The sequence below is a fragment of the Parasteatoda tepidariorum genome, chromosome X1, assembly GCF_043381705.1.
Source record: "Parasteatoda tepidariorum isolate YZ-2023 chromosome X1, CAS_Ptep_4.0, whole genome shotgun sequence".
Classification (NCBI taxonomy): Eukaryota; Metazoa; Arthropoda; class Arachnida; order Araneae; family Theridiidae; genus Parasteatoda; species Parasteatoda tepidariorum.
The window spans coordinates 54,205,571-54,229,377 of record NC_092214.1 but is presented as its reverse complement, the minus strand read 5'-3'; the positions used below and the strand labels follow the sequence as shown (position 1 = coordinate 54,229,377).

The 23,807-nt window shown below is 29.3% G+C and overlaps 1 protein-coding gene across 4 annotated transcripts in view; it reads right to left on the bottom strand.

Annotated features, from left to right (window-relative positions):
- Window positions 1–23,807, bottom strand: part of LOC107450089 (transient-receptor-potential-like protein) — a 199,854-nt gene that overhangs the window by 15,852 nt on the left and 160,195 nt on the right. For 2 of the 4 annotated variants that reach the window (XM_071187496.1, XM_071187495.1), the window contains 4 exons: window positions 21,705–21,916; window positions 20,526–20,659; window positions 18,504–19,002; window positions 5,357–5,386 (listed from right to left, as the gene is read on the bottom strand). In XM_071187496.1, the coding sequence (XP_071043597.1) occupies window positions 5,357–5,386; window positions 18,504–19,002; window positions 20,526–20,659; window positions 21,705–21,916 (875 nt within the window). The remainder of the gene's footprint in view (window positions 1–5,356; window positions 5,387–18,503; window positions 19,003–20,525; window positions 20,660–21,704; window positions 21,917–23,807) is intronic. The other 2 variants (XM_071187497.1, XM_043042127.2) reach the window with 1 other exon arrangement.

Sequence of the window (23,807 nt, the reverse complement as noted above, 5' to 3'; positions counted from 1 at the left end):
TCCATGCAAAAAAATTTTTTTAATGAATATTTATTAATTTTTATTATTTTATTTATTATTAGCTTAAAAATTTTTTAATAGCAATGCATGCAATTTTTATATCATTTTAAAGAAAATAATTTTACATGGCAAAATATAAAGTTTGAGGGAAATCGGTCAAATAGTTCCTGAGAAATCAAATTTTTGAAACACGACTTTTTTGAAATTCGATTTCTCAAGAACTATCCAACCGATTTTACTCAAATTTTGTATTTTGCCATGCTAAATTATATTCTTTAAAATTATTTAAAAATTTGTATACCTTATAATCAAAAAAATTTAGACTATTTTTAAATAAAATAACAAAAATAATAAATATTTATTAAAAATTATTTTTTTTTCCATGGAATTATCTTTGGATAAATGAATTTTATAATTGTGTGCAAAAAGTTTTAAATTAGCTTAAAGATATCTCGAGATAGGGTGAAATGCGCAAAAAGTAGAATTAACTTTGAATCAATCTCTTGATCAAGCTACGGGGACCATATTTCCCAGATTGCGGCCACCCCCAAATAGAGCGTTCATCTTTCAATGAGGTGAACCGGGTTAGAATCCCAGTGATGACTAGTAGATGAGAATTCGGAATCCGCCTTGCACCGACCACAATGCTGACGTAAAATATCCTCAGTAGTAGACGGATCATGGGTTAGAATCCCCTTGACGTCAGGCTAACCGTGGGAGGTTTTCCTACCCATGTAAGGCAAATGCGAGTTAATTTCATCAAAAAATCCTCCACGAAAGCAAATTTCCCCCAATACTTGGTCCAGGAGCTTCCTTGTCTTCTGAAATTGGGTTCAAAATTACAAGGCTATGGAATTGAACATTGGTAGTCGTAAACCCGAAAAATTGGGTCAGCTGTTCAACGATGGTTTTAAAATAAAAATAAATTTTAGGGGTCAGAAATCCGAATCCATCGGAAAAAAGTTATGTTCATTCAGAGAAAGTACGTTTCTGTGTCTGATTTTGAAACTTAAAATATCGTATATTCTAATTAATTAGCATATTTGAAGTCAACCCCTGGAACCGTTAAGTTTGAGTTCTAAATCATGAAAATCTGATTATTAGATCTATCCTGGGCGGCCTGTTTTTTATTTTGTGCATTGTACAACAGATTTAGTCCAATCTGTTCAAAAATCTAAAGAAAAAATCGTATTTGTATGATCATTGCAAATAGTTTTGTCTATAGTTTTGCAAGATTGAAAATGAGGAATTTTGAAATCTTTCAAACGAAAATTGTTTATGGTTGGAATGAATTTCCATTATGGATACTTTTGATATGCTGCTGTGGTCCTTCTCTATTTTTTATCATTAAAAGTAGTGCATTTGTTTCATAGAATATCAAGCGGTCGTTTATATTTTCATCTTCAGAACAGCCATTAAAAATATTTTTAAATACAATCTTCGATACACTGTCTACGATCCGTTTAAATTTGTAGCGTTCGTTTAAAAAGATAATAAGAATTTCTTAATTTTAATTAAATGAAATCGCTGCAAAACTTTTGAAACAAGTGAAATTTGAACTTTTAAGACGTTTTCCAAATTTTCTGGTAGGTAGTCTTAAAAAGAAAAATTTAGATATACTTTTGTAGTTTTACATATCGCTAGTTATAATATTTTCTATTTTAACATCAGTTCAAAGTCAATAAAGCCTGAACAACTTGCTTTGAAATGTACATTAAAAATTGAAATTGTGCGACACTTACTTATATGCAAGTTAAATACAGAAATTAAAAAAAATCAAGTAATTATCAGCATTAAGTTTGTTAATTACATTTGCTTGTTTCTAGAAATTAAAATCAGAAATTCCTTCAAAAAACCTCTCTTTATATTCTCATAATTATAAAACTATATTACATAAAGCAATACAGCAAATAACAGTTGTAGGCCAAAGGGGTCATAGAGGTTAAGGACATGACCAGCTGCATGATGGTGCGAATATTTGGTCAACATTGCGCTCTAGCTGCCTTTACTTTTCACACAGTGATTTTAGTGAGTTATGGATTTTATCGGACAGCCTTAGTCCAATACGATATTTAAGTGTCTGTTCCTCTGCAAGCGATTAAAGCAGCGTTTCTATTCGACACAAACTAGGGACAATCTCTAAGAATCACGATGTCAACCTAAAATGGATCCCATCACAAGTGGATATTCGCTGTAATGAGGTGGCGAATGGATTGGAGAAGAGGGCAGTGAAGGCACAACAGTGACTGACTTCTCACTTATTTGTCGGGAACTTTGTTCCATTGAAAGATCCAAGCTTCATCTATCATGGCGTATACCGCCTACACACCACTAATATTATAGGACACCCCCTGGTACCCCACTGGATATTAAATGCTCCCAAGGAACCCAGACTGTTTTGTCTAGATTTGCAAGTGGCCATCTTAAGTGCCTTACTTTTGAGGGAGGCAGCGAGATCTTCCCGACTTGAAAAAAAATGCTGAGTTCAACCAGCTTCGCTGGAACATATTTTGGTTTACCTTGGACTTTCTAAGGGAGATTTTACCTTAGATCCATTTTTTCTTGTACATTTTCTTGAGGTCAGCGACCTTCTGGAGCTTATCCTACATATGTCAGATAAGCAACAATTAAGAGGATAAGCAACAATAGCAACAACTTCCCATACAAGCTGATACCCATCCATCTGAAGCTGTATGAACTTTCAGCCTATCCCGGGGATTGAATACCGGACGTAGACTGTAAAAAGTTTCCGATCAAATAACGGTAAAAGTATCAGCCCCCTGAATGCCAACACTTTTATCTTAAAATTCATTTAACCGGAACATGGTACCGAACAAAAATTATGATACATCATAATTTTTACAGAAGTAATTACCGTAAAATCACTGAATCACTCTAATTAGTTAAATATTACTGTAAAAATTTCGGTGTAATATTTTACGGTAAAATAAATTTTACGGATGAGGCACCCTAAGTGCCGGTACTTTATACCGTAATTTAATCCGGAATTTTTATACAGTGTACTTCATCAGATATAAATTTCCTCACTTGTTAATAGTTTTTTCCTTTCCTTTCTTTTCTTTGCCACGAATGAATCCATTGCTTTCAAGAAAGTAGAAATCGGGGAATACATAAAGAATCTGATTATTTGGCTATTGTCAATGAATAAAAATTTATCAAAGTTTTCTATTTTGCACCTTTCATGAAAAATTATTTGACTTTTTCCCTCGATTATTTGTTTTTTCATGAAATTCAAGGAGTTATATTAATTTAAAATTATAGTTAAAAAACGCATAGAAAGTTGTGGGTAAGCTTATGCTTTTTTAAACTATGAACTATATTTCTAACAAAATTTTGCTTCGAAAACATAATTGTCTAATGCAATTTTCCTTGAATAACACGCGACTTTTTATCATTGCACATGCTTTTATTCAACACATGACGTCAGTATACATGATTTGCAAAAATTATAGAAATTTTTCATGAATAATAATTTATTCCTTATACTTTTTACAGAATTAAACACTCAAATACAACATACATGCGTTAAGGGAATAGACGACAATCATGCATAAAAATGATTTTTGTTTGCTTCTGAAACAACTAAAAAATTCACGTATCGTCAAAACAAATAATCTATTCCCTTAATGAGATCAAAGTTTTATGTCTAAAATGTTTTTAAATTTGTAATATTGTGCAAATTCTGCTTACTTCTTTTAGTGCAAACAAATTGAAATTTATAATTTTTATTTCTAACTCTATTTTTAATTGGGACTATAAATTAAAAGACGAAAATATCAGATGTCTTTTGAGATATTTCTTTAAATTATGTATTGAATATTATTATAATACGTTAATTTTAATTTGAATCGCATATATTTAAAAATTTATTGAAATTGAAAAGTTCGTGTAGTGAAAAATTCGAATATATATTGAAAAATTCATGACACTATAAAATATGTTCGAAAATATTTGCATCAAAATGATTAAAAGTATTTTTAATTATACTCTCAGGTAGGTGCTCAAATTCGTACCCATCAATTGTGCTCAGTCTTGGCACGCAAGTATATTTTAATATAAAACATAGATACGTGTCAAAATATGTTCCTATTTTGTTGAAATAAAAGTAACTTAAAACTGAAATTGTATTGAAAATGTGCAGACAATTTTAAATTGGAAGAGCAGTATCGGTTTTATAACTTTTCGATAAATGAAAAAAATGTTTCATTTCTAACTAGGAATATCATAAAATTAGTCAGCATCACCAACCAGTGCCATGCATGGTTTGTAATCTTTCGATTTAAATCTTTAAAGGTATGCAAAGGAATTTGGAATATGTTTTAAAAATTTTCATTGTACTATTTAATTAACGAATAGGAAAAATATGCCAATAAATCCTTTAAAATATGCAAACGTATTTTCAAGGTAAGTTTGGCAGGATTATTTTTCAAAGACAGTTTATTTTTAAAAAATCATGTTTCTATAACTTAAGTAGCCAAATAAAATGTATCTCTTTTATTATTTTTAATTCTCTTTGTATATAATTTTTTTTATTATCATATGTGATATTTTTTTATTATCATATGTGATTATTATCATATGTGATATCATATGCGATATCACATGTGATATATCATAGGTTTATATTTCTAATAAGATATTCGCTATATGCTATTAGTTCTAAATTATACATTTTATAAAATTCAGAGCTTTCTCTTGAAGCACTACTGAAGCTTCTTACTTAATCAACACACATAAAAATTCAAACAAGCATACACACAACACTATACAAACATTAGCATTAATGGGAAATCTCTTACACAAACACAAACTAATTCAATTCACTATGGCACTAATACGCATCAAATTAAAACGTTTTTAGAGTCTGAAAGTCATGCGTAATTTGCATGCGTCTAGTCACAATTTATTGATATATTCCATGTAAAAGAAATTAGTGATTAAAGATCCTTACTTTCATATCCAAAATTTTTAAAAACAGCAATCAGTCATGAGTACTTTTGCTTGCTTTTTAAAATCCCATTAGTTTTTGGAGCTATGAAACACGAAAAACTGATCTAACAATCATTTTCATTTGATATAATTTCTTGGCCAAAAGTTGTATACATGAGTAATGGACCTTGAATCTTCTATTTCTTTAACATAGAATATATGTAACATCTGAGTTGTTTCTAAGCAAAACTTTTCTATTATATTTTAAGCAAGCTTAACAAATGTATGAAAGGTACACTTAGTAATTAGCACAATCTTCTGGTACAAGCACAGTGAAAAAGAAGTAAGATTTTAAGCGATACAGTTGCAAAAGAAATAACACTGATAAAGTTTAAGATTCACTCACAGACTTATTCCTTGATATCCTACACCGGGGCTAAAAAAATTGAAAAATTTCAGAATTATTAATGCCGTTCTTCTATTTATATGTTAAAAAAATTATTTAGATAATTAATTATACATAAATTAGTACAGTGATCTAACACAATAGTAATGACGTGAAGTTTTTGTTATTTATTTTGACTAAGTCTAAGTTATGGATGAAATTTGGAAACATGAAGTTCAAGTTAAAAAGATTTTTTTCGTGTTCATAAAAATTAGTAGAATAACTTCATTGCACGAATTGAGTAAAAAGGCACATTTTAAGGGCTATCAGTCAAAATTGGTTAAGTATAAGAACCTGATATATGTTTTTTTCTTCGTATATTACTTACATTTTAAGCTTACAGATTAAAAAGCAGTATAACCAACTCTCAAATCCTAATAATAGATAAAAAAAGTAGATTATACTGTCGCTTCAAAGTAAAGAACGGATAAATATGTGATACTTTAATAAGGAAACATAATAGTGTAAAGTTTGTTTCAAAATCATGACTAATATTTAAAAAAATTATATTATATATAAAGCTTTTATGGAAATTGAATTTTGTATTTTACATGATATAATTTAGAGTTAGATGAAGTTTACTGGAAAAATGATCTATTTAATACTTTGAAATAAGAATAACATTGAAATATATTTAGTTAGAAAAAGGGGTTTTGTGGTATAAAGCAATATAATTTAAATTTAAAAGGAATTAGATAAACATAGATGCAGTGAGAGACTCTTGCTTTGCAATTATTTTTCAACCCTCCAGCAGAGGCACGTATGCGATGAATATGTTTCTGTAAATGTGGCAAATTCCAAGTGTTACTTGTAAAACTTAGGATTTACTACATCGGCTTGGTAAAATTCAGAAGCATGTTTTAATATGATTTCATTTCGGACTTTTACCAACCCTTTGCGGCAAAACCTAGGAGTTACCAACTTCTTTGGTAAAATCCCAAAACGAAGAATTACTTATGATAGAATTTTCCATTCAAAGATATATTTTTGATTCACAGATATATTTTTGTTCAAGGTACCGATGTACAGTGCGTCCCCAAAAGGTTAAATCATACTTTAATTGAAAATATAAATTGCAAAACTGATCAAAATAAGGTATGATTTAAGATTATATCAATTGAACTGTCTTATAATTAATTTTCAAAGAGTTTCAAGAAAGGAAAAAAAACAATCCAATATTTATGCCATTTCACAAATAATTTCCCATGTGAATAAGTTGAACTGATGCACAAATTTCTCTACAATTAAAGAGACATCAATAATTTTTAAAAATAATTCTGGCAATAAGAGAAAAATAATCATTTCTCAGAAAGAAAATAAAAATTATGAAATTTAAAAAATAAGAAAAGTGTAGTATGTTTTTCTTTAATGCTATTACTTTAACAACTCTTACTACTTGTGATGTCATTAGAGGCATTACATATTCCTAGATTTTAAATGTCTTTCATTTTATAAATTTAATCATTCTTTATCTCTTTATTAAACAAATAAATCAGTTAATTAGTTTAAATTAAATGTTATAAAGAGTGAATGCATATTGTCTCATTCTCAATAAATATAACGGCTAACTTTTAATTTCAATGCAAGTGTATAACTAATTATAATTCAATGTCACGACAACTGAGCGGCAAAATCTATTTTTAACCTTCCTTTCTTCAACTACATTAGCTATTAGTTTATACTTTATTAAGTTTACTTTAATTTCCCATGAACGTTTCAGCCTTACATTTTCAGCCACATTATTTAAATATTAACATGAGATATCGTGAGGTTGGTTAAGTCTTTACTTTTGGTTGTGTCTCTCTTCGATAAGGCGCCAATAATGGATCACTTCTGTACTCCAAAAGGGTTAATTAAATACTACTTTTGAATAGGTTCCTGATCAAGCAGGTCTTGGGGGATTTATCTCTCATGGTTTGGGTCCCTATTTATATTATCATGCAAAGTTTATTATTTTGCTTGAAAAGTCATTTGAATAAAATATACTTTTAATTTTGTATCTCGAGCTCAATAACTACTACTGAATAAAGGCTTTATACTGATTATTTTTTTCTTTTTCATCATCTGCTTCAATCATACATCATCCATTGATTTTTTTGATTCTGCATTAATCAACAAAATTCCATCTACTTCAATTAATTAACCTACACAAAATGCCACATTACAATAATTTTGTATCTCGAGCTCAATAACTACTACTGAATAAAGGCTTTATATTGATTATTTTTTCTCTTTCATCATCTGCTTCAATCAGACATCATCCATTAATTTTTTTGAATTCTGCATTAATCAGCAAAAATCCATCTACTTCAATTAATTAATATACACAAGATGCCACATTAATTTTGCATCTCGGGCTTAATAACTACTACTGAATAAAGGCTTTATATTGATTATTTTCTTCTTTTTCATCATCTGATTCAATCAGACATCATCCCTTAATTTTTTTGCTTTCTGCATTAATCGACAAAAATCCATCTACTTCAATTAATCAATCTACACAAAATGCCACATATTTTTTACTACATTACTTGTTACAGCAAGGTTGACTGTTATGGCACTTTTAATTACAAATTACAAAAACTGCACTACTCTACAATAANTTCCTGATCAAGCAGGTCTTGGGGGATTTATCTCTCATGGTTTGGGTCCCTATTTATATTATCATGCAAAGTTTATTATTTTGCTTGAAAAGTCATTTGAATAAAATATACTTTTAATTTTGTATCTCGAGCTCAATAACTACTACTGAATAAAGGCTTTATATTGATTATTTTTTTCTTTTTCATCATCTGCTTCAATCAGACATCATCCATTAATTTTTTTTTATTTCTGCATTAGTCAACAAAAATCCATCTACTTCAATTAATTAATCTACAAAAAATGCCACATTAATTTTGTATCTCGAGCTCAATAACTACTGCTGAGTAAAGGACTTATATTGATTATTTTTTTCTTTTTCATCATCTGCTTCAATCAGACATCATCCATTAATTTTTTTTTATTTCTGCATTAGTCAACAAAAATCCATCTACTTCAATTAATCAATTTACACAAAATGCCACATATTCTTTACTACATTACTTGTTACAGCAAGGTTGACTGTTATGGCACTTTTAATTACAAATTACAAAAACTGCACTACTCTACAATAATGAAAGATACACCTTCAGTTTTTGGCATTTATTTAAATTTCTCAAGAAACACTTAGAGGATTATTTTGTTACTTTAGAAGTAATTAGTTCATGCGATTTTTCATACTTAGCAATAAGCTTAAAATTTTCGAAGGTTTGAGAGACCGATAATAAATGCGTAAGAAAACAAGTATTTTTGAACTCACTACGCTAGAAAATCAAGCAATAAGCTTGTAATTTGTATCAAGAACATTGGTTATTATTTTCAGTGACTGTATAAAACTTCGTAAACCTAGCTTAAGCACTTAAGGAGATATGGACTTTTGTATAAAAAATAATTATTTGCTTTAAATTTTAATAATTAAGTTTCGTTCCATAAATTTTTAAGTTAAGTTTACAAAATTTTATGTAGTTATTGCGAATAACAATCAAAGTAATCGATACAAGTTACAGGCTGATTTCTTGATTTTCTGGTATAGGATGTTCAAAAATACTTGTTTTCTTGCATAATTTAACGTCGGTCCCTTGAACCCCGGAAAATTTTAGCTAGGTTTGAAAAATCAAATGAACTGAACAACTCTAAAGTTTCAAATTAATCCTCTAAATATTTCTTGCGAAATAATGTCAAAAACTGTCCCTTCGATTATTGTAGATAGTGCACGTCATCTGATGTGCACAAACGCATTTTCGTAGTACAGTTTTTGAACAGTTAAATTTTTTTAGTCCTCCCCCCCCAACTAAAGAAAGTTTTTTTTTCAAATTCAGGCACACTTATTTATTATCAAATTCTTTGATGCTTTAAAAATTCTCTTTGCAAAACCTGAGTGCAACGATTTTAATTTACAAAACTTAGAGCTTGCTTATTAAATTTAGTAAACTCGCCATAATGTCAGTAGTAACGGCTATCCCAGCTTTTGGATCGAATCTATTTTCAATTTATCAATATCAGGTATTTTTACTTTAACATGTCTGAGAGTAGGTTTTTGCTAAGTTTTAAAAGACATATTCTTCATCTTCCTTGCCTGATTCTCAATTCCTTCTTTAGCTGTCCCTTGAAACATCCTTATGTCAGAGCATATATCTGGTTCTTTTGTTTTTCAATTTGAATTTCAGTATCCACTTCCATCGTTATGCATGGTTAATTTTAACATGTATTATTATTATCTTACGATTGTAAAGTAACTGTTGATTTGAGATTAGTGCCACCATCTTCTATATTAACTGTGCATTCATTATTAATATTTATGCTTTTTTTAAGCCTTCTGCAGTGGCCATGCTACTAATCAAAGCACGTTGCAAAACGGAGTTAGCAAACTCAGCTTCAAAGGACAATCATAGCTTCATAAGGTGAATATTTGATTTCCTCGTTATAATCTTTATTTAACCTTTCTTGAGCAAATTTTATTATTTCCTACCACTTTTCCGTCTTATTGTGTTTCCATACACATATTGCAAAATGGTCTCAACATCTTGGTTCACCCGTTCTACAGAACATTAGGATTGACTGTGTCTTGGTTCACAGTGAACTATTTTTATATCGAATATACATAAGATATACTATTATTATTATTTTGATTGCACTATTTTTATCAAATTTTACATAAACTCTATATGATCTGGTGGCAAAATTCCTTCCCATTGTTGGACTGAAGAATACTAGGGCTCCAAGCTGTTGAAATATTCAGAATGTGATATGCTAGTTCTTTTACTGGGTAAGCTTCGCAGTAAGACGAATTTTGTAAGCTGATCTAGCTACACTAAACTGAATTTCCTATCTCGATTAGGATTATACTGCATATCTATAAGGTCGACTTGACATCGAGAATTCCTTTTGCGATGCTTAATTAGTTTGATTACAATTCCTTTCTTTCATATTTTTAATTTTTTTCTCACATGCTTCACATAGTCTGAAATACGTGGCGGTAGATTCTATTGTTAGATTCTTAGACTTGCGATTTAAATCCTTAATCATACGAGTTCTTCTCCCTTGACCAACTGTGATATGCGTCGTGTATAATGTTGAAGATTTCATTAATCGTAACACAATATAGGATTTCTGCTTTTTCTGCAGATAGTGCATAGTACAATAAGTTTGTCCTCTCCTCCAACATTTAGAGTGTCATAGCAATTCAAACTTCTGTTTGGAACTGTTTGTTTTTTCTTCACACATTTTGCTTTTTTTACTTCATTTATTAAACAAGTATGGTTGTCATTTGTTAAATAAAAGCTGTGTCTTTTTTATTTTTCATAGCCACAAAAAATGCCGTAAAACATTTTTCGTATTTCCTATCAACCAAGTGAATTGAATTCTAAGTGAATTCAAACGATTCTAAGTGAATTGAAAGCAATAGGAATGACGTAGTGTCAGGCAAAATATCTGGCCACAAATTGAGTGATAGAAGCCTTATACTATGATAGAAGCCTTATACTCGAATTCGGGATGAAGAGGAATATCTATGTGTATGTTTCATGAAAATTAAAAACGCAAAATATTTTAAAGTGGAAACAAATACTTTTATTTTCGATCATAGCTACCTATGCTTATTTGAATTCGCTCGAAGCTAAACTGCAAATGGCTAAAATAAGTAGGGTCAGAAATAGACTATTGTCGCGACAGAATTTGCGTTCGGTGGCTTATTTAAGATCGATTTAATCCCCTCGTTTCGGACGTTTACCTGAACGTGTTGGTAACTCCAAGGGCAATTTCACAAGAGTGTGAATCTGAACATCAAAATTTCAAATTTAACAAAATGTTGAGCATTGTAAAACATTTTCAAAGCTTGAACTATCTAGTTCAATAGAGCACTGAATTTTAAATTATATATTGTTTCATTAAAATAGTCGTAACAGATGTAAAACTCCTTCCATGAATTTTGTGGATAGAAATATATGTAGAAATAGACTTTTTTCAAAAATGTTTTCTAATTTATGGTTTTTTTGTTAAAGAGCAATTGAACCCATAAATGTTAGTCAATTACCCAAAAATATTAATTTTCTGAACTCAGCATGAAAATTTCTGTTGGGAACTTCTCGAAATTCGTATCTTTTGCTTAGATTAAAAATATTTAATTGCTGAATAAATAGAATTATAATTCTGAAGTACAGAAAATTCCGTGGTAGCTGACTGACATAAGTACACAGTAGCTTCGAATAGCATTTCATAAGTACACAGTAGCTTCGAATAGCATAAGGAAAAATTACTATGGAGAATGTACAATGTAAAAAAAGTTTTATAAAAATTGAGCAAAAATGAGTCAAAATAGGTCTGAAACTAATAAGAGACGAATTTGAAAACCCCATGCATTCAAAACTGAAACATCATGTACTCATTTTTGAGCAAAATGTATGTGACGTGTGAAAGAGATGATATTTGGCTGTTGGCAGGATTCGAACCGAGTTCATAGTAAGATTGTTTAATTTCCATAGCTGTACACCCCAGTCCTGGAGAGTTGATAAGCTTTACATAGTGACCGTAGTAATGACAAATCATAGCCTTTATTCCATTCATTTACAAGTTTTTGCGATATAGCAAAATAAGCGAAAAAGAAGTTAAAGTTACTGATCTCCTGACTAAGTTAGGCACCACATTTTCCAAACTGCAACCCTCTGTACCGTTGAAATTGGAATTAGTATGTCATTGCGGCGGTTACTATATAAAGTTTCCTAGTAAATCTCCCTGGATGCGGGTGTTCAACTAAGGTGGTTAGAGCATCCTATTAAGAGCTCCGAAGTCCCTGACTTGAATCCTGCAGGTAGTTAGCCAACGAATATATCCCTCAAGCATTTCTCCCTTCAAATGCATTTTTCTTAAAAATGAGTATACGCTATTTCAATTTTAATACATGGGGTTTTCAAATTCGAATATTATTTTTTTCGGAGCTACTTTTCATTTCGTTAAAGACATTTTACTTTTATTGTATAATAATTTCCGTTTACACTTACTACATATAGGGTAGATTTTTAAAAGTTATACATTATTTATCATAGATTTTCCTATGCTTTTTTTCTTGTAAAATAGGGTATTTTAATGATATAGCACTCCTCATTTCAAGGGCATCAAATGGTGTATTGCCCAGGGCACAAACATTTTCCACTGAATATTTCAGAGTTCAATTAATTCAGTTTTATTTTAATATTATAAACAACTTTATGTATTGCATTTTGAAACATAATTTTTAATTTCTTCTTTCCATTAGGATATTAATGAAATTCAGAAGGGAGAATCAGTTACAATTTATTTTTTAATTAATGCCATTCTTTATTCTAGAAATACTTTAAAACTCAATAAATATGATTTTCCGATAGCTTATACGATATGATGTAACTTTATTTAAAATAATATGATGCATAAATATGCAGAATAGTTCTTCCAAAAAGATTACATTAGTGTCAGTCAAACACTTAACTTTTTCCTTTTAAATTATTCGAGATTAATTTTGGAAATTTAATGATATCAGTAAATTCAGCTAAAAAAATTATAGATCTATAAAATATATAATAAATCTATAAAATATAAAATATAAATCTATAAAATATAAAAATGTAAAAATAATAAATTTTGTGGGAAAAATCTATTTAAAAGTAATTAAAGCAAAAATATTTTGTGCAGTCTGTAACAAATTACGAATTATTTTGCTTTGTGAATGGCAGTCAGTTAGTTACCTGTTGAATAAATCTTGAGTAGGTTTAATTACTTTGTATGCATGAAATATAAATCAATGTGAATTCGACTCATTATCGCTAAAGCCATATTTTTAAGGTTATTAATACTGCCCATTTAAAATTTAGACATAGTTTACGTACGACGCTGATTATGTACTACACAAAAAATTGGATATTATGATGAAACACGATTAATATACCCTGTATTGCACAACCTGTATCACCTGTATTGAGAATCTTTAATCATAAAGATTCTCCTTATTTTGTTTTAGTCATTTTTGATTTACAAGGTATATTTACTACTGCAGTTTACAAAAATATACACATTAAGCACACAGATGCAAAATTACTGTAACATACCTTTAGCGCAAAGAAACTATAATTTACTCCAAAATTTTAACTACTCATCATTCTCGTATTTGTATTTAGGAGATGTATATTTACAATTTATATGGTATTTAAATGGAATTTAATCGCCATAATCTTTAAAAAAAAGTATTGGGTGCCAGGCTTTACCCTATCAGCAAAGTGAAATCCACGGAATTCAAACATTAGAACACTTGTGGCAACTTTAAATATGTAAATATGCAGGGTGTTCCGTTAAGACCACCAAACATGTTCATTAATAGAATCCTTATCAAGAATGAAAACAGAAGAATATGCTCTTTGGCAAATTACTATATAACCAAGGGGAAAAAATGATATAGAAATCTGACAAATCACAGCACAGGAAGGTGAATGTAATAAACGTAGAAGCAGGTTTAGTTGGAAATTGAAATTTCAAGGTGATCTTAATAATCATCTTTCAACTCATATCTGTTTCCTCCCGCTATCGAACTTGATTTGTTTATCAAATACGCTTTCCTGTACGTTTTCCTTTTTTCCAAATACGTTGCAATCAGATTTCGATAGCGTTTTTGTTTTTTCCTTGGTCAAGTATCAATTTACGACTCCCAATTTGTATACTTATTGATCTTCATTTTTGACCAGGATAATAAAATTATATTATAAAAAGTAGTTTTAGCGAAACACCATGTATACTGTCTGATTGTTATGACTTTTTGTTTAAATCTGCCAATACTATACTATTTACTGTCATGAGTTTCATCTCAAAATTTAAATGGAATATTAAAAATAGCTTCAGATGTATGTGTTTTTTTTAATTTCTTATCTTTAAAATCATAAAATAAACGTGATGGTTAAAACATGATTAAAATAGCGTTATTACAAATTTTTTAAAAATACCAAAATTTGTAATTAAAAAGGAGCCTAAGAATTGAAGCAATTAAATAAAGATATTGGAGAAATTTGTAACTCAATATTTTCTGTTAAAAACAGCAAAAGCATTACTTAGCATTAATTTAAAAAAAATAATTATTTTTTATTTTCAGTAAAAAAAAATGAGGGAATGTTTCAAGCGTGAAGTATAAAAATTTATTTTTTCAAAAATAACACTATTGAATCAACTCTCTAAACCACTCAAGCATGCAAAAGAAAAAGTCTTTCTTTCACTCTTAAGCCCCGCTTGACCAAAACTTTAAAACAAATTTATGCATACCCCATAAGTCAAATACAAATTCTGGTCTTTATCACGCAACATTACAAAAGCTAAAACAAAATATACAGCAGATATGAACAAAACATGCAAACAGAGAGAGGTGAAGCTCCAAAAAAACAAATGATATAAAATCTGTATTCTTCGTTTCTTAAAATAAAAATATGAACTAACGATTTCATTCAAGACATCTATTTCGTTTTTATAGTTCAATATTTAAATATTAAAATTTTCAATTAGAAAATTCTGCAAAAATTTTATTCATTTATTCTTGTTAGTTTATTTAACTCAATGACTTTCAAGACTACTCAGTGTATTGCTTTAACTTATCAATATTTTTTAAATTAGAGTTAATTTTTAAATTGTATGTGGTGTGCAAGTTGAGAAACTAAAATAATTTTTACTAAGCAGCTGATAATTCCTTTAGGGGTAATTATTTTTCAGTGTGGAATTATCTTATGATCTTGAATCAATGAATTATGAAATGATCTTGCATAATCTTATGATTCATGCACTATTAAAAAAGCAAAGCACTCGTAAATTAACACTTCGAACTATTTAACTTATTTGTAGTAACTAACCAGTGAAGGACATCTTTGAGAAGACTTTTTCTCTTTCCAAGTGATCCAAGATGTTGAATTTAGATTCACAGCAGAGGTATGTTAAATAAAAAAAGTCACTTTCAGTTTTTAAGTACGTATGAAGTTAGTTAAAAAATAATTAAAAAATGTCTATATATCAATATATCGTGAAAAATAAAATCTAGTAAGAAAAATCTAATAATTGCATTAAACTTTTATTCATATTCATATTTTAGTTATTTTTCGTTTTACCGTATATTTATTCCTTTTATATTTTAAATTCAATAAAAGAATAGATGATAGGAATGATTTTCATTTTCAAACTGAATAAAGATTCTGGTGCAAGAGGGGATGAATAATTTGGAAAGTTTGCAAATAAAATGAATCTTATAAACTTTAAAGTGGTATATTGCCTAAGAAATAAAAAAAACAGGCATTTATCAAAGTATTATATTCCTTTTATATTTTAAATTCAATAAAAGAATAGATGATAGGAATGATTTTCATTTTCATACTGAATAAAGATTCTGGTGCAGGTTAGGATGAATAATTTGGAAAGTTTGCAAATAAAATGAATCTTATAAAGTTTAGAGTGGCATATTACCTAAGAAATAAAAAAAAAATCAGGCATTTATCAAAATATTATGAAAATATATTTATAAATATGGTCCTTAGTTACTATCTAAATTTTCATTCGTTTAATCATGAAATGTTCTTTTAATCATGAACGAAAAGGTGTTACATTATTTGTCCATTAATTTGATTACATCGAAAATAAAATCTATAGAAATAAATCCAAGGAATGCATTTTTTTTCCGTTTTAAATACTTAATTTTTTATTTAAAATGATAATTTTTTCCGTTCCTTTTTTCTTTGCTTCCACTTTCCAAAAATATAGAAACTACATATTTCTTACTCCAGCACTTTCTAACAGAGATAATTGATAGAAGGTAAACTATGAAATTAATCTTATAACTATCCGGTTTCTAGTTTTTAGAGGTTAAAAATTTAAATATTCGTCACAATGGAATTTGTAATAACACAAATGAAATTCGTAAACCTCGAAAATTGCATTACATCAGCTCAAAATTCCACCATTTAACCAGGGTAATTCAGAATTATATAATAATTCAGAATAATTTGTAAGAAATTCTCAAATAGATATTGTTTTATCAGATATCAATCGCGAATAAATCAGATACTGCTTTTAAATGGGGCATGTATAAACTTTTTATGCAATATCGTGGAGGGTTCGCATGTTTGAAAAAGTATAAGACTAGGAATTTGTTCATTGTTTTCGCTATGAAAAATCATCTGAATATAGTTCCATGGTTGAATGAGTCACGTGATAATTTCATGAAGTGTGGAATCAAATTCAATTGCGACCGACGTTCTGAAACAAATTTTTTATACACGTCTCTATACTTTTGGAAAAACCGATTCAATTTTGATAAATCGGTATCTTAAATCCTAATATAATGGGCATTTTAAGCATTCCTTTAAATTCACACCTTATTAAATAACGGGTGAATGCTTAAGTTAAATTTTAGTTAACATGCTTAAGTTAAATGTGCTTAAGTTAAATTTGAACCACATTGCCATGTAATAAATTTAAAAAAATTGCATTATAGTATAGTTTATCTTCACACCGTATTGAAGTTGCAACAATTGTGAGCGGTATAATTTTTCAACCAAAATTTCTTACAGTATAGGAGAATTTAGGAGGATTTATCAGTCTGCACAGTTAAGAGCATTTTTCAAAGGTTGTAAATTTAAACTTATAAAAATGAAAAAATGTGGTGATTTTTATCGTTAATGGGATGACAGGCTACTATAATATCAATCATACTACATTTAAATGAGTAATAAAACAATAGAATTAGTATAATATTAGTATTACATAATAATATAATTAAAATAATAATATTATTATTCATAACTATAACAATAAATTTAATAACTTTTATTATAGATTTTGTCTTCCTTTATACGTTTCAAGAAATTATTTTTTTTCAAAAACTTTTGAGATTATTCAAAATTTTCGGTATATATTTGACAGCAAGAAGTTTTACTGTGTGCTAGATGACAGTTTAAGTCAAATTTAAGACTACTAATTTGGGGACACAAAATCACTTCACCCAGGGTACAGACTTAGCGTAACATGCAGTTTTTTTTATTCTTTTGTTCTTCTCATCAATTAGAATAGGAAATGCCATATACCGCATTAAAAAGAGCTTAACTGATATATTTTGATAAAGTATTCAGAACTTGCTGTTTTATTTAAAATAAATTAAAAACAGAAAACCCTCAGAAGTGGCACAAAATGTTGCTACAAAATAATGATATTTTAAGAGCATAGAAGACGATCATGTTTACATTAATACACAATCCGTACTTACAGTCGAATATAACATGCTCTCCAATGAACAAAGCTTGTTTACAAAATATCATTCAAGATATTTTCCCAACAAGCTCTAGATTTGAAAATTGATTTTCGAAGTTTAGGTGATTCAGACTTAAAATTTAAATTAAAATTAAAAAAATCAGAAATAAATTTGTTTTAGTTATCGCTTAATAATGCGTCAATCTTTAAAGATTTCTATAACTTTTCTCAATGACGCATTAAAAACGCAATGAACTTATCCAGCAACATTGAACGCTTAATGGGAAAAAACCAACCAACATTCAACACTTTATGGAGGAAAAAAAAACAAGTGTCTGTCTCTAATTGTCCCTCTGTGCAAAAGTAGCCAAACATTGTTCGTCAATTTAAATTGATGGGTGAAGTTAAACTAACTAAATTAGTTTTAACTCTTTTAATCCGTCTTTTTTATTGACCACCGTACTAATTCGGAAGTATTTTGATAACGTTCAGTATTCGGAAGTATTTTGATAACGTAAGTTTTTTCTTCAAAATATTAATTCTCATTTACCGAATGTGTAAGTTTTTATTACTTTATTTTGACAAATATTCTTAACTTATATTTAAAGTTCATTGATTACGGAATTTGCCATGTTAATTTTTTCTTCTAAATATTAATTCTCATTTACCGAGTGTAAGTTTTTATTACTTTATTTTGATAAACACTCTTAACTTATATTTAAAGTTCATTGATTACGGATTATGCTATGTTAGTTTTAGAATCACAAACGCAATAAAATAATTGTATACTTACGTCATGAAAGGTTCGCTATTTTGATTGCAGTTCCCCGCCGTAGAAGTAGTTCCATTATCTTGTCGGACTTGACAGCTTTCATCGAAGTAATCCGCATACCAGTAGAGTTGGTTCAAACCGCATGCGAAAGATGTTAAAATTAAAAAGAATATGAAGAGAAATTTTGCAATATCCACTATCATGCAACCAAGTGATATCTGCAGAGGTCCCAGATGGGGATTCGTTTGAAACAAGTAAATTATCCTTGCAAAACTAAAAACATTTGCTACGGCAAACACTCCTTCTGCTATCAAAGTAGGATCATTATCAGGCCAATGATGTCTCTCCATGACTCTGCTGCCATAATAATCACTATGGATTTGGAAGAAGGCAACAGCTTTCAGAGAAAAAGTTGCAAGATAAAATGATAACATGATGAAATCTAACCAGTTCCACCACTGTCGTACGTAAGCTTTTAAGCCTTCTTCCCAAAGTTGCTTGCATTCAGCCCACACCATTCCTGTAGAAAAAAATATATAAATCATTAAGCTTTATTCTTGTAAGCAACAATATTATTTAAAAGATTTAACGTCCTGAACATGAAAAGCATATTTTAGCATTGCAAGGAAGAAAAAAGTTTCATTCGGGGCATCATAGCTTAGTATACAGATTGACTAGGTCACAAGTCAGTCAATAACAATTTAAAACACCCATTTAACACTTTGGAGCATTCTTCAGTTGTGACTTGGAGCTCGGTAAACAGCGCATCTTTACACCTGTGCAACCCAGAGTTGCTCTCTGAGTTGCTTCATTTAAAGGCCTCCTTTGTTCATTACAATATATTTATTTTCTTGTACTGAGAAGAGACAGGCATGTATTTCGAGACTTTAGTATTTCCCGAATGCCCCCTATAGGGGCGGGGCGGTGTTAAGTTAAATTAAATTAACACTTTAGAGTAGTTTATACATTCCCCCTTACTTTGAGGGTCAGGAATTTAAAACCATCAAAAAATGTCCCTGTTTCTCAGAGAAAGCAAGCCATAGCTTAATATGATGTGGTCATAAATAAATCAAACATTAGTGAACAGCTGTTTATACAATGTAAACAGTTTTGCCTCAGTTTACTGAAAATGACTTCGTAAAACAACATCTTTACACCCGTAACTAGTCCCTGTTAATATAATGCTCTGAAAATTGCTGTAAAACTTAAAGCAAACACTGTTTTTATATAAATCCTACATGCAGTGTGCGAAAATAAATAAACCAAACACCACGAATAACTTTCAATTCTCACGTACTAGGAATCAATCTTAATGGCTCAAAAGGGGGATCTCAAATATGCTAATTTATTTGTGCAGGCGATGCTTTAGATTGCGAAATCAGACACAAAAACGTACTTTCAGAAGAAGAAACCTTTTTTTATGATGGATTTGGATTACTGATCCTCAAAATATAGGAGGTAACAGAAATCTGGAATATAGGGTTCCTATAGTTTAAGAAGAGCGGGTGAAAGGAGTTTGGAGGCCTCCGTAAAATGCTTTTTTGTTATAAAATATACCGTAATACCGTAATTTTTGATGTAATATTTAATCAATCAGAGATTCAGTGATTTTACAATAATTATTACAGTAAAAATTACGCTAAATCAGAATTTTTGTTCTGTAACATGTTGCTGTAAAAATGGATTTTACAGTATAAAGAACCAGCACCCTGAGTGCTGATACTTTTTACCGTAAATTCATCCGGAAGTTCTTACAGTGTTCTTACTATAAGCAAAACAATTTCGGTTCATTTATTACAACATTACATTTTTAGTCAGAATTGTTTAAACTATTTCATTTATTAATTAAAAATACATATTCATAAGTTCCAATGTTTACTAAATATAACTGTGCTCTTTTATGAATTATTAATCGACAACTGCTAGTTTGCTACAATGGAATTTTCCGTTTGCTAAAAGGCATTTTATTTCAATATTATCCTGAGATATTTTACATTGCGAAAGTATCTCTGCTTTCAAATATTGGTATATAAGTGTACTTGCCTGTCACCCAAAAAAATATGAGCCATTCAACAAATGATGGTGGCGGTCCTCGAATGTTCTGCCTCGACCTTTCGCTTCCCTCTGTTCTTGTAGAAGCTAATACCAGTAGAAGAAGGAAACATCCGAATGACGCACTAACATTACAAAGAAAAAACATTATGCGTACTGATAATTTTATTTTATAATTTAATAATTTAACAATTATTTATTTAATAATTTAATAATTTAATAATTATTTATTTAATAATTTATTTAATAATTTAATAATTTAATAATTTAATAATTATTTATTTAATAATTTATTGATAATTTAATTCTGATAATTTTATTTTTATTTTATCACTGCCAATGAACAGCCGATCCAATTTTCAGTTTAAGACTACTAATGTTCACCTACTTAGCCTTGTAATGTTGAACCAAATCCTGAAAATAAGAGATCTCCTTGATCAAGTATTGGGAGAAATTTGCTTTCAGGGAAGACTCTTTTATTAAACTAACCGCATTTGCGTTGCATGGAGAGGAAAATCACGGAAACCTCTTATGATTAGCCTGACGACAGGGTACTCTAAACCGTCTCTATCACTGATTATATTTGGCGTCTGCTCTGTGGTCGTTGTGAGCCAGGTGCGGAATTCGTATGGACTAGCCATAGCTGGTATTCAAACACAGGTCACCTCATTGGGGAGGAGTTACCGCGGCTCAATTTTCTGAAAATTATTCTACTTAATGAAATTGGTGAAATGACGATCAAAATCTTTTTGTTAGGAAGCTGTAACAGCAGTAAAGCAATAACGCACTAACATTAGAAAAAATATGTACGAAAGTCAGCAATTTTTTTAATTATTATTATTTTTATAATATTTCTTTCTACTTTTATTCATCAACAAATTTCGAATTTTTTTTCAGTCAGTAAAATAAGTATAAACAACATTTAAAATCAACTTTATTATATTTTATTATTATCTTTTTATTGCTTTAAATACAAATGAAGTTTTTCACTATAATGTGGATGTCATACCAGTCTCAATATTAAATTTTAATTGGCTTGTTAAGTTTTGAAAAGAGCTACATATTTGTAATGCAAAAGATCTATGTTCAAATTAAGTGTCGTGCAAAAGTTTTGAAATTGTTTTTAACATTTTGACTGTTCAATAAAAAATGAATAAATAGATAACTGACCTGTGATATATGAATTTCATGAAAGGTGATCGAACGAGTTTCCCCATTTTGGACCTCGGGCAGATGAGATAATATAGTGAAATTGCAGGAATACAGGCAATGAGACCACAACACAGCAAAATTTTCATAAAACCATTTCTTCTTCTCCACACTGGGAAACCTTCATACCAAATAGATGTCAGCAGTTGCTGGCAATTTGGATGTGCTACAAACTGAAAAATAATTCTTTCATTGCTAACTAGTACGAATTCGAGGAGTACTGTTTTTGGATTTAGCAAGGTTTTAGAAGTATGTCATGTTTTACAACCATGTTCTGTTAAGATATGATAAAATTGAAAATCCAACTTTGTTTATATAATTCTTCTCTTAGAATCTGTTTTGAGAGATTATCTTGGAAACCGGGACAAGATGGTGATGAATGCGATCATTTTTAATCTTTGTTTAGTTCTTAAATGCTTTTTGTATTTGTTTATTAAATTAAGAAGCAATTTTTAACGAAAAACATAGAGACACTTTCGAATGATCTAGGGTTAATTTCCAGTGGTTTTTTTGCTACATTAAGATAAAACGTGTGGGGAAAAAATATAATTATTTTTCTTTTTAACCCATTTGAAAAACGCAGCTGTTAAAATTTTTTGATTTAATTTAATTATTTTCTAATTTTCAGTTTTATGATTAACTATAATGATTTAGTTTTTATGTGAGGAAGAGGTCAAAATCTTAATTGGCAAGCAAGTAGAGTTAAATTAGGTTGAGTAGTTGGTAGAGTTAAATTAGGTTTTAATTTTTTAGATTTAATGGCGAAACGACAATTGTAATGAAATGCATTTAAAACTAGAGGTTCCGAAAATTGGAAAAAATTTCATTCTTAAATCTATAAATATATTGATTTATTTAATAATTTCATTTAATTATAGGAATTCTGTTAACAGCACAGATGCGACGTGTCGATGTTTTCAAAAACTGGCAAAAAACATTATAGTAAAACACAAAGCATGAACTTTTAAGTTTATAAACAAAACCCCACCAATGAGAAAAAACTCAAGACTTGTAACAATGTATTCCTGAAGTTTGGAAGAATTTACGGGTACTTTTGTTTCTGACCCCATCAGGGCTTGAAAATTATGTTGCCTGACATGTAAAAATTCCAATCAGGCATGTTAATGGTCAGTCAGAATTACATAAAGTACTTATTAAGCGAATTTTGAGGAGCATTGCCAAGTTGACGGACTAAAATGGTTTTTGAATGTCTGTCACCAAGGAAAATACAAAAGAAACAGTATAAGTGCCTTACACTTGAAGCAGAGAGATTATTTTAAACTATATATATCATCTTGCAGTGAAGAATTATCTGGCTTTTAGAATGGACGAATAACTTAAATTACTTATAAGTTATTAATTTAAAAAAAAAAAAAACAGTTTGCTAATTTAAAAAATTATACCACAAAGTCTTTTCATTTCCACAAAATTTTGGCTTTCTCCATATCATTTCGCACCATTTTCTGAATAAGCTTAAATAGCTTGTTGACTAACTTGTCATAACAGTCACGAGTAACTGTTACAAACTCACAGCAGTTATGAAAATAGCATATTATTCGCCAAAAAGCACCATTTCATGTGACGACGAGGTCTTCGAAAAACTACCCAAAGGCACCAAAGGGGGAGAAAAAGAAGAAAAAAAGCTATTGTCGTTGATAAGACCTAAATATTATTAAGAAAGTAACTTTATTCTTTTTTTACTCGAATGATGCTAATTCTCATTGAAAAAAAGTTTACCTCAATCGTTTCGCATAAAAATAATTAATATAAAAGTTCATAATATTGTTTTAAATTAATATGTTAAAGTGCATGCATACCCTTGACTTTGTTAATAATAATGCTCTGCATTAATTTCATCGATGCAAAAAATCCCCCCATATTTATATATTTAAAAACTCCCCCCCCCCATATTAATATATTTAAAAAAATCCCCCACATTAATATATTTAAAAAAATCCCCCATATTAATATATTTAAAAAAATCCCCCATATTAATGTATTTAAAAAAATCCCCCCATATTTATATATTTAAAAAATCCCCCTATATTAATATATTTAAAAAAA